General features: G+C 35.9%; 1 protein-coding gene across 1 annotated transcript in view; it reads right to left on the bottom strand.

Annotated features, from left to right (window-relative positions):
• LOC128994270 (elongation of very long chain fatty acids protein AAEL008004-like) overlaps positions 1-13184 on the bottom strand; it is an 88772-nt gene that overhangs the window by 17539 nt on the left and 58049 nt on the right. Inside the window, exons 2-3 of the mRNA XM_054418686.1 lie at positions 10867-11000; positions 9650-9840 (exon numbers count right to left, since the gene is read on the bottom strand). Coding sequence (XP_054274661.1) covers positions 9650-9840; positions 10867-10927 — 252 coding nt within the window. The 5' untranslated portion in view covers positions 10928-11000. The remainder of the gene's footprint in view (positions 1-9649; positions 9841-10866; positions 11001-13184) is intronic.

Genomic DNA, 13184 nt, shown 5'->3' with positions numbered 1-13184 from the left:
TCGAAGAAGAGCTGTCACAGAAGTATAAAAAGTAGAATCAACGAATTGTAGTAGTCAACGAATTTGTTACGACGGGAGACAGGAAAAAATTAACGAAAATGAAGAACTACAAGAGAAGGAGAATTAAAGAACAAGGAACAGACAATTCTTTCAGTTATATCTCGTTGGAAAAATCATATGACAAAATGTTAAACAGAAGGATCTGAAGACGTTTCTAGAATACACAAATAAGTACGCCTTGTCGGTTTCAGTTCAAGTCGTCTGTAATTGAGTGTCCGGGCTTCCCAGTACTTTACCATGAAGGTTCAAGGCTCTGAGGGGAATCATTGTCCTTTTATAAATCACCACGTCGCCTCACGGACGCGTCCTGCGAGATTCATGGCAAAGATTATGAGTTTACGTCTGCCATTTTAATGTCAAAAAGTGGTAGTTTCAAACGTAGTATTGTAAGTCGGTAACTACGAAGCTAGAAAGAAAAAAAGTTGTGTTGAAATTAATTTATAAATTGCGAAAAACAATGTACACCACATCTAGGGTACTAAAATATTACGTTTTGGATGGACATTTTAAACTCGTAGCAAATTTAACAAACATATCCCACTAAGAAAATTATTTTAAAATCTAGTAGGGAGATTTGGAGTGGAGCGAAAAAACACAATTAGCCAATTAAATATTTATTTAGTTACATCAGAGATTCACGAACATTTGCACCTTTTTCTAGTTAATAACGAAAATTTGTATATTTTCGAATTGCTTCACCACTATATACAAGGTGACAATTAAGTCTTAGGACGACTTTATAACTTTTAAACGACAAACGATATCACAACCACATTTGGTATACCGTTACTGGAAATTGTAAGCTACTTTTCTGTGTACATGGTGGTCGGATATCACCTTTGGGGGACGGCCCGTCGGGGGTCAGAAGAAAATCTTTAATGACAGCCTATGTTGAGTTGTACATCATTTTAAAGGTCTACTTCAACTGAAAACAATGCCGCAAACCGCACTTCAAAAGGTTGATCCTGCGCAAAATGGCAGATGTTCAAAGATTTTCAAAATTAGCCAATTTCTTTAAATTAAAACACTTTTTTAAATCTTTAAACAACTGTCATTTTTTAACGGATGGTCCTTTTGAAGTACGGTTTGCGGCATTGTATTCTACTAATAAATACCTTTAATTTGATGTGCATATCGACCTATGCTTCCATTCAAGATTTACTTCCGACTCCTTGTGGGCCGTCGCCCTGAAGAGTTATTTGGATCACTGAATGTGAAGTTATGGGGATCATTTTAAAGGGAATTTTAAGCAAAGAAAAATGCCGCAAACCATACCTCAAAAGGACCATCCGTTAAAAAATGACAGTTGTTTAAAGATTTAAAAAAAGTGTTTTAATTTAAAGAAATTGGCTAATTTTGAAAATCTTTGAACATCTGCCATTTTGCGCAGGATCAACCTTTTTTAAAAGTGCGGTTTGCGGCATTGTTTTCAGTTGAAGTAGACCTTTAAAATGATGTACAACTCAACATAGGCGGTCATTAAAGATTTTCTTCTGACCCCCGACGGGCCGTCCCCCAAAGGTGATATCCGACCACCATGTACACAGAAAAGTAGCTTACAATTTCCAGTAACGGTATACCAAATGTGGTTGTGATATCGTTTGTCGTTTAAAAGTTATAAAGTCGTCCTATGTACATTCAAATGACCATTTTACTGGGACATTTTATAATGTTAAGAATAACTGCGTATTTAACTTTTTGAAATACTTAAGGATAGTATTTCACTTGTCCGATAAAAAAAGACCACACCAGTAAACGATATGCTAAACATGAAGAAAGAACACCGATGGGGGTCTATATACATTAAATATAACATGGCAAAATTACTTGCGGAAATACCATTAGTTGTTATAACAGCTAATATTTACAGTACTTAATTGTCTTATGATTTCACGGTGTTTTTGGTTACTACTGTTATTGCAGCTACTGTATCTTAAAAATCAGAGACTCCTTTTAATAAACGGTTAAACATGTCATCGAAATTCTACCTAAATAAATGGCGACAATTAACGTTCACTGTCAAACTATATGACATCAGTTTCACATTGCAACTGGGCGAGGTGTAGCCTCGAGGTTAGCATTAGGTAAGGCTAATTCTAGTTTTATGTTCGCAGTACATTTAACTTGTCTATCAAACGATTGCTTGCCCCTAATAACACTTTAATCTTGTTACAGGAGCATTCATTCTTATCTTGTGACTGCGAAACCCAGAGCATGGGAAATTGTAGAGCTTTTAGAAACAGCTGTATCTACTACTGTAATTGCTATAACCTTTCGTCCAGCAGAATCAGCAAGTAGAAGAGAATTTGTAAGTATAATTAGTGAGAAGGTTAGTCAAGGTGTTTAATGGATTTAGGTTTAACAATCGAGATTTATTCCAAACAAGCTTAGGCGATCTCTTATTACTTTACTAAATACAGTCGAATTATGAGTAAGTATTCTAATCTGAACATGAATGCAGAATGTTGTGTAGTTTTGTAATTGACTAGGATCAGCTGTTTGCAGAATGCATTGTTACTAAATAAAATCAGATGTTTGTTAAAATAATGTAGTTTATTTAAAGCCTGTTATTATTAATCAAGGACTGCCAGATTCAATTTAAAGAAAAATTGAGCTAATATCTTTATCTTCAAAACGTTTTCTGTTTGTAAATAAGATTTTGAACATTTCTAAAATTCTCTGCTACAATTCTTCTTCTTCAGTGGGATGATTACTTATATCAAATCCGATGGTTTTTTAACAAGATGCAAAATTAACAGAAATTAAATCACCAACGGTATATATTATTGTTAAAAAAATGTTCAACGCCAAAAATGTAATAGGAAACTCGGTCCTTAAAATATTGTTCTATTTTGAATATACATATTCAAAAATGAAGATGAATTAATAGAGTTATTGACATAGAAAATATTAAAAATAAAGTTTTAAGCATAGCTGAAGTTACTGACGTTTTAGATGGCTAGGTAGTATTCTATGGTATGTATATGACTGAAGAATCCGGGGAAACTTATAAAAAAAGATACATAAAAATATATACAGTAAAAACATTTGTTCAATGAGCTATCGTAAATTGTGACTTTACCGCCAAAGTCGTCATGACTCACGTAATGCGTAGGACGGAGAAAGACCAAGGTTATGAGTGGGAGAGAGAGAGAGCGAGAGAAGTGACGAAAACAAGTAATTCACGGGCATTACAGGTTACATTAGTTACGTAAGGCTATCTATTACATTACTCGACTAGTTAGGTATTACTATTAGCATACTTGGTAGTCACGACAACCAGCAACAAGCAACACGTGGCTGCGACCCTGGTGATTGGTGTGAAAAATCATGTTTTGAGGGGCAATTGTCGTGGCTGATGTTTTCTGCTAAATGTTTCTTGATGTGGTTAAAAAGTATGGTTTTTATTTTGAGAGGAAACTAAGATACAATTTTGTTAAACCGAGCACACCTGGGTGTTACTGGTATATCCATCACACCAGGTTAGGTTAGGTTAGGTTATTTTTACAGAATACATGTTTTGATTATGATTAATTGTCATTGTTATGTTTTCTACGAAATGTGTCTAGATGTGGTAAAAAAGAAAAGTTTTATTTTCATAGGAGACTAAGGTGATATTCTGTTATACCGACTATCGAGCACATATGGGGTTTTCTGGTGTATCCATCACACTAGGTTAGGTTAGATTAAGAATACTATTACCTATGTACTTTCATTTAAAATATTCAGTTACTAAGCAAACCTAACCTTCTTGGTGTAGTTCGTTTGAGTAGCGAAACAAAGATAATGTTGAGGGTATGTACTATTGACGACAGGGGAATGGCACTGTATCGTAAATAGTTTAGGAAAATGTGAATATTTTAAGTAAATGACTCCTGTATAAAACGAAAAACAAATCGTAAATGGTACAAAACGATTTGGTAAACACAAATACCACTAGTGTTCTGAATGAGGGGGGGGGGTTAGAGTAAGCTGGTATAGTTGTAGAGTGCAGAGCTACGGTCCCAAAGAGCCCCGGTTCAAACCCATTTATTGACATTTTTATACATTTTATTGTGCCAATTTTGATTTATTGTTCGATTGTTAACTGACATGTCTGATTACAGTAGGTAATTGTAAACCTTCTCAGCACTTAATTGAGATTCTGTTCGTTGGTTAAATATCTTGATGCATAAAAAGATTCTATAGCTTAATCTACAATGAGTACTACAATAATTAGCCTTTATATAGTTATTTTATTATTTTATACTGTTTATAATTTTATTACATTACTGACTGTGGTTGATTCAAAACGACATTAAAGATATTCACTGTGTTTTATAACATGTATAGCTTGAAACACGCAATTACAGTAAGAACCACCGAGACTCATGCAAGTTATCGTGTAAGCACTAAAACTAAAACAGGAACTGACATCATTCCACGTGTGGAATAGTGAATAGTTTACCTAATGGAATACCATGGGAGGTGCAGTGGCGAAACCTCCTAGATAGCTAAGTAGTGAGTGGGCAAAATCATGCAAATGCAAGGGGTTGACGTAAAATTGGACAGCACAGTAAAACTAGATCATGGAAGATGAAACTATCGTATTATGAATTGTTGCATAACTCAGATAAAAAACCTTGGGAGGTACAACAATGGATGAACAAATTATTGGATTCATCAAATTATTGGAGTAAAAACAAAATCATGGAAGATAAAACAATATATGCATTATGGCCTCGTAGATATCTTAGGGCCTACTGGTAAAGGAGCTATGGAAGATATTAAAATTAATTATGAATGTTTTGATCCTTTAGTAGTAAATAGCATTTTTAAAGGTTTAACAACGGGATTATGAATTCCTGGATGCCTAAGCGATAACAAAACCCATGGAAGAGACAAAAATGGATTATAATTCTTGGATACCTCAGTAGTATCAACACCATGGAATATACAATAATGGATTATGAAATCTTGGATACCTCCGCTTTCACAAAACCCATGGATACTTAAGGACTAATGGACTCTTGGATACCTAAATAAAAAAATTACCATGGACTATACAATAAATTACCATATTCCTGAATACCTACGTAGTGATAAGACCATGGTAAATTCAAAAATGGTTAATGAATTCTCGGGTACCTCAGTAATGAATAGGAGGATACAGCAACAAAAATGAATTCCTGAATACATCAACAATACTCTCTGATGCAGTTAAGTCTTGCGGAAGCTGTTAGAGGTGTAATAACTCCAAGATATCCATATCAGTTAAGGTCGACACCAGTTCACATTGGAGCCCCTCTCCCAGTACGGTGCAGGGACTAAATCAACAATTCAAGGACTGTTGTGAACAGGCCGGAAGGTTTTGGACGCTAGTTTATCCAATGTTTACCAATGCATGTGAGAGTTGAAAATGTGTTTCCAATCTAGAGAAGCAGTGAATTATTTTTGGATTATGCTTATTTTGGCTTAGTAGGACCCTAATGTAATTATAACCAGGTTTACTGTACCAAACTGTGTCTAATACTGTTCTGTGGTATATTTTACTACAGAACACAGCACTTCAATAGGTTCTGTTAAATTTAAAATTGTAGACTTTTCAACAAAATAAAATTGTAGTGTTTTATCATTTATAAAAGTTGACCTTATGTCAATAGGTACTAAATTAACAATGTAAAATAGGGATGAATCCTTAAAAAAGGAATAAATTATGACAATAATAATTTTCTGTATAAAAGTCATTGTACCTTCTTGATTAGTGGATATATTGTAAATTATATACTGATCAATTCCAACCTTAGGTTTTAAGTGTCTTCATTTATAGCCTTATTCTGTTTTCAAAATTCTTTTAATAAAAAATGTTGTTATATATGTTTAAGGAAATGTCTTATTCACAGTTACAATCAAAATATGTGAATTTTAAAATGGTATAAACAGTTCTCTTATTTATTTGTTTTGACCTATAAATATCAGTTTTCTTGCAGTATCCGAAGTGGGTCTACCATTTGACCGACATGCCACTCGCTCGACATGTCAGTTGACCGACATTTTAAATTAAACAAACACGAGGAACCACTTAGCCGACAAAAAAGCTAAGCTAAATTTTAGATTTTCCTGAAAACACTATCCAACTGTAATAAGGGAGGAAAGTTTGGCCACTCAGATAAGTAATACGGTAATGAAGGTTTTGGAGATCCGATAAATAAAAGATGGAGTGGCTAAGCAGCGATAATGAAGGATACAATTAAGAGAGCATGTAGAGCATGACTCCGTCGCAACAGCTTGCGTCAGCATTGCTTCATGCTGCGCCCTAGCGGACATCACCGTAAATTATGTTGATTGCATCTCATTTGTAGAATTTATGTTGACCTTTGGTGAGAACATTTATCCAAACGCTGTAAAAGTTAACTTTTAGACTAGATCAGCTAAAACGGTTGGTTTCAGTTTTGTCCGAAGGCTATGACTGTTGTTGGATTTTCCAAGCATTTTTTGTACTTTAGGGAATGAGCTTATGGAGTTTATTTTGTTAAGTAGCTGTTAAGTTAGGGTTCTGATTTATCTCAACAATCCGATTATTTTTCATTTAGTTTTTTTGTCCGATTCCATTTAAATAAACACCATAACAATTATTAGCGTGAAATAGCTTTTGAGTTATTAAGCTATGTGTGAGGATTTATTTTCAGCTTAGTCAACAAATCAAGCCGATAACTCATAAACTGAAATATATTCAACTATTTGTTCCAAGGTATTTCTGTTCAAATATGAGTTTATAGCTTTATAATGCAGGGATTTACGAAATAAGTTTTATAATGGAGTGTTTAGCAACGCATACTCATGCAACAACATACATTTTTTACAAAATAACGCCCAAACTAAAAGGGACAATATTTGTACGATTGTTTACAACTTCAGATTCCGAAGGACTCCCGGTTTTCCTGTATAAGCCCACCATTGGTCATTGGTCATCCGTCTTTTGAACCCAAGGTTGAGAGGCCAAAGGACGCCTCGAGGCTACGTTTTGGCAGCTTCCCCTGAAGATCAAGGACTAGACACGCGCTTAATGACTAAAATGAAATGGAGAAATTGAACTTCTGTTGATATATGTCCCTCAAGTCCTTTGCAGAGTTCTCTAAAAGACAAATTTAGGTTTGGATTTGTTGCTAGGCTAGTAAGTGTCTCGTACTTCGTGGCGGGAGTGGATGGTTTGATTCATGGCATATCCAAAAACAGATCGATGGGTTTGGATGTTCTTCACCCAAAAGCGTTTTTATCATCATTATCATTGTGATTAGGAGACACCGTCTTGGTGCGTATTTTATCCCAAATATGAGTGAAGGATGAGTGTGAGATGATCTGTGTAGCTTTGCCACTGATTAAGATCAGCTGTTTCATCAATCAGGACCATTAATTTAAATCCCAATGACCAAAAACAGCTGGGTCCAGTTTCGAACCATCAAAAAGCTACTGAATTTTCTCAAAATCAAACCTACCCAGCCAGTCACAATCATTCGTTAGTGATCTCTTCAATAAAAAGGCCACTGGCGTAGATGTAAAAAAGTGTTATAGAAACTAAACTGTAGCTTGTGTCTTTAACACCTATGATTTGAATAGCGATTTTGTGGCATTTAAGATTTGATAAATGACATAAACAATTACCATTGTGCAATTTCAGATATTTCTCAAAAAAAGCAAAGCATGGCCTGTACATATTTTCAACTCTGTCATTTCATAGCCTTAGAGCCAACCAGAAAGCTCTGTCGCAACTCTACGCTTTGATTTACAACCGTTGATTGTAGAATCGTCGTCAATAACTTTTATTGCAAAACTCGTTTCTTACGTTTCATTGCACTAAGTCTACTAAGACTGTTTTAGACATTGACAATTCGAACGCTTCCAAACAGGAAAAGGAACTTTTGGAGCACTGGGGCTGAAATAAGAAACAAACTGACGAAAAATAACTTGAATCTTAGCTCAAGCTATATACATTTCAATTTTCAACTACAGTAAAATTTCATGATTGATAAGTTCTACAGGTTTTCTGACAACAATAACAACAAAAGCACAATAAAAAGTTGAAACATTGCACCATCTACATTTTGTTTGTTGGTTAACAGTTTTTATTCGCAATGAGATTTCACCATTGATGATTTTCTTTGGCAGCCTCTTTTAACTTTGCATTTGCCCCTTGATTTTCATATACTTTCAAATTAACTTTCAAAACATTGTGTTAAGAAATAATTATTCTAGGACGTTTTCTTATCACGGATCTGATCCCGGCCTTAAGGTGAGAAAGTACCAATACAATGTCAAGGTTGACGCCAGGCGTAATCGAAAATTCAAACGAGATGTCAGATACAAAAAACTTCGTTGCAACCCGTTTTACCTATTTGTTATTGCAAAAGTCCGCGAACATTTCTTAAAACTATTTACTGGTGTACACTATAAACAAATACATTTCGGCTAGCGAAACCCCATATTCATTTGCGGAAATACTTTCACTTTAATCTACTAAATACAAATTTAAACTAGGGAATACGCTAGAGCTAATCCACGCTGCAATGAAAGCTTAGGGGGGACGGTCTAAACCGTTCACCTCAGCTCGAACCCGAGACCCAGTGCACCTGCTGATGGCGCAACCGTTGCATCACCGTCCACTTTCTCCCAGCCAAGGTCGCCTGAAGGTCATGGACCCTATTGATACCGTGTGATCTCTTAGTTACGTGATAACGCGGGTCTTTGTCTGGCTGCCACATGACTATCAACATCAGCTGATCCACTACATCAGCTGTTGAGTGAAGATGCGTCCAAATATCTCGAGTATTTATGATACAAGAGAAGAAAGATGTGCAGCGTCAGGTGTGCGTTTGATGTGATTTGAGTGTTGGATGTGTCCTTGTAGAGGTGGTTTGGGCAGAATGATTGAAGATGGGGTACAAGTATATGCTTCAGGTATGACAGACTGATGGAGGAGTTTTTGAATTGCTTCCAAAGGTTTCTTCTGTTAAAACAAGATAAGGCGAAAGTGTATTCAGCGACAGTTGATTATGGTTTTGATTTACGTAGGGTGTTTTGGGTTCGTTGAATGTTAGCTGCTAAACCTTTTGAGCTATTGACCATATAGATAATAACTATTGAGAAGGAAGCTAATCTAAATAGAGAGTTGAAGACAACATTGGCTGGACTCATAAATAAACTGTTTGATGGTCCGAAACTAGACTCAGATATTCCTGACCATCGGACTGTAAATGCTCCTGGCCTTAAGCAGCTGATCTTAGTCGGCATCAAAGCTACACATATCATCACACTTTATTCTACACTCATTTTTAACTCATATTTGGGTAAAAATACGCTTCTAAGGTGGTGTCCCCATCTCAATAGGCAATACAATCAGTTTTGTACCACATACTTTGGAGACGTTAGGTGTGTCAAGCATTGTGGTTAATATTAAACTTCTTCTCTACCATCGTAGCATATTGGTTGTTTTTCATCATTGAAAACTCAAAAAGCGGTAAATTATTTTGTAAACAGCCTAAGAATTCAAATTACCATAAATTACTCAAGAAATTAAAGACTCTTCTCTTTTATGACTCATTTAAGGACTCACCTCCCAAAGCATGACGAGGCTGAAGACAACTTGCGCGGCGTTGTAGATGACGAGGATGCCGTTGAGCTTGAAGGGTTTACGATTGGCCATGACCCTGGGGCCTAGGAAGATGACAACGTAGAGGTATACAGCCACCATCGCTACTGTAGGGATGGGCGAAGACATCAGCGGCCAGTCATTCACCCGCGGGTCTGCACAGACAAGAGGTTATGGCGTGGAGTTTGTCAAGAGGAAATTCATATTTGGGAAAGGAGCTTTATTTTAGGTATAGTTCACAAATTTGCACAAAGATTCGTTGTGACAGTAGACAGAAAATGTGTGAAAGAGGAATTTTGCTAAGAAAAGGCTGAACAGGGCATATTAGGAGTCAGTTCACTTGTAGGAAGTACCCAAAGATTCGTGGGAACAGGCAAAACATTTCATAGAAGCAGGGAAACGGGGTGTACAACAAATACTGAATAGTTAGAAGAAAACAGTTAATGATAAAAGATACTAGGATAAGCTAGCAGGGACATGTGTTGAAAATAAAATAAAAGTAATGGAAGAAATTGCTGAAAGTTTAGATCTTTCATGGGATCATCAGAAATTTACCGTTTTCTACGGGAACAGGCAGTTTTAGTATGGGGTTATGGCGGTTGAAAATAGTGAGGGAGTTAGTAAGCTTACTCTTGGGTGGAATATTCTCAGATATTAATAGTCACAGTAACAGGCAAAACGAAAGAAAAGAAGGTAAAGCAAAGAATAAAATTGCGTAGTCCTAAAATCTTAATGACAATTTAAGTGGCATAAGGATTTAATAATTAAATCTGAGAGATGGTCAAACATTTGTGAATATTGAGGGGAAACCATAATTTAAAACTTATTACTCTCAGTGGCATTCAGCATCTTTCTTGGTGTTCTGTCACGTGTTATTATTTATCCACTATATGTTCAGTTTTGAGAGCTTTAACACAAATAGTTATATCAGCATAGCACTGTGCATATTTAAACCTATTTGATATATCGAAAAGTTGTGAACCTGTGTAGCTAACTAGTGATAGAATATCTTCACAAACCCCCAAAATATTAACACAACTTCATTGAATGAACTGTTTAAACAATATTAATTCACTGATTTACTTTATATCTATCTCTAGCCTCAACAATCACTTTTGAACAAAAAATCGTGTCAACTAGTTATTTATTGGTTTTTATTACATTTTCAATATTGTATTTACCACTTATCGAGTCCATGAGGTTGACGTATCTGTCAACAGCCATCTTGACAAGGCCAGCCATCTTGAGGTGTCTGGGAGAGGCGGTGTCGTGGTGAAAATTACAAAACACCACCGCAAGGGCGTGCTTCCTCAGTCTAGAACACCAAAGTGTCAATCAATAACTGTTGTATACAAAATATGACGAATCAAAGAGCATCACATAGATTTTTAGCAATCAATGATTCTTAAATCAACCAAATAATGTAAAATGTTTTGTTGTTTTCTGTGTTGTTTGTCCTGTGTTTTTTTGATGAAGGAAACTCAAAATATATATTTTTGTACGTTCAAACTCATTAAACGTCTGTGGATGTCATATTCATGGGGATACAACGTGAACCTTTTGTGTGACCCAAATTACGAGGTGCCAACCACTGCAATCGCAAAAGTATAAGTTCAACTACGATCGCAAACGAGCAGTTGGTAAAGCTTCGCAGCAGATTGTCTTGAATTCTGTCATCTATATTTGTTACATCATTGACATTGTATTACCGTATGTAAATCTTTATTTGAACAACCTAACCTCAATGTAAAATATTAAGTATTTTCTCAACAGATCCAGTTATCACCCTAAATTTGTGTCTCCCATATTATTGAAACCCTTAAAATCATGGTTCAATGTAAATCTAAAAAAACAATAATTTTAACGCACCTAACAACCAATGTTTCAAAAACACACTTTCCGTAACACAAACGTCTTTGATGGAAGTTAAAGTATTGGTATTGGTGATGTTATACGGATATAACGTCTTTCAACGTATATCGGCATATACTACATGACGGCAAATATTTTCCAAAGTTGTTACAAATGAGCGATTTCGGCCAGTCTCACAGATCACAAGGCTCAGACCTTAAATAATCTAGATATTTCGATAAATTATTGGCTAATTTTATTATATCCACTAAAACAACGTGATTAATTAAACAACGCAGCAAAAAGTATGCACTATACGAAACATTGTAATTTATTGCTACAAAAGACGACCCGACGTGGAGTAATGTTGATTCATGCACGCGGTAATTGAAATGTCAAGAAAGCAAGTGGTTAATTATACGGGCGAGTGTAGACAATAATTAACACAGGCTACAGGAGCGCGTGCATTAGAGTACAATGGTACATTAACATACGAGACCCTCTAGAAGACCAGGACCAATGACAAATAGCTGTAGTGACGTGAGTCTTGTCTCAGCTACTGGTGGGTGAGATTAATGGTTGTCAACTGTAGAACTCACAGTTCATTATGATTGATTGTTACGCGAAACCGATTTAGTTTTCGAGTTAGTAGTGGTCCAGTTTTAGTTTTTAATCAAATGTGATTAATTTTTTACCTCTTAACAATGATGGCTATGACGAGCGTGGTTCCTTTTGATGGTTAATTATTGGGCTGACTAAAAATCTTGGATAGATTTTTGTTATTTTGTAAAAGGTTGGCGGTATATTTGAATCATACCTTTGTATATCCACATGGGACTCAGGTTTGTGCATTGAATGTATCAAGCGAAGCAAGAGGTGAGCGAGTACACTACAAGAATACACCATGTGGATAAAATGTGACATCTGAGTCAAGAAGAGATCCCAAGAATTGTTTGCCATGGTTCACAGCTGATACCGAGCAACTGTACAACAATTATTATTTCATTTACCAAACATAAACCCTTACAAATATTGTATCCTCTTTGTGAGCGACTGAATACATTTTTGCTTGATTGCGTTGATGTCTACTATTTACTAACTGAGTGCAGGGCCGAGTGCCTATTGCCTAAAAACTTGCATTGAATGTATCAAGCGAAGCAAGAGGTGAGCGAGTACACTACAAGAATACACCATGTGGATAAAATGTGACATCTGAGTCAAGAAGAGATCCCAAGAATTGTTTGCCATGGTTCACAGCTGATACCGAGCAACTGTACAACAATTATTATTTCATTTACCAAACATAAACCCTTACAAATATTGTATCCTCTTTGTGAGCGACTGAATACATTTTTGCTTGATTGCGTTGATGTCTACTATTTACTAACTGAGTGCAGGGCCGAGTGCCTATTGCCTAAAAACTTTGACGAGGGTAATTTTTCATTTTACAGCCTGAGGCTTGGCGGTGCGAATGCCAGCCAGATATCAGTGACCGGTTCCACGGTGCGGCTGGTACGAGGGTGGAAAGATCAACCAAGGGGGCAGGAAGAGCAAAACTTGTTTGAGGGATGAAATGAAACAATTATAGCCTAACCTAACCTAACCAAACTTGCTGATTATGCAAACAATTGAAGGAAGGTTTACTAAT

The sequence above is a fragment of the Macrosteles quadrilineatus genome, unplaced genomic scaffold, assembly GCF_028750875.1.
Source record: "Macrosteles quadrilineatus isolate MER2022 unplaced genomic scaffold, UCM_ALF_1.0 Scaffold_5__1_contigs__length_97177068, whole genome shotgun sequence".
NCBI classification, from domain to species: Eukaryota; Metazoa; Arthropoda; class Insecta; order Hemiptera; family Cicadellidae; genus Macrosteles; species Macrosteles quadrilineatus.
This window is presented reverse-complemented; position numbering and strand designations above follow the sequence as displayed.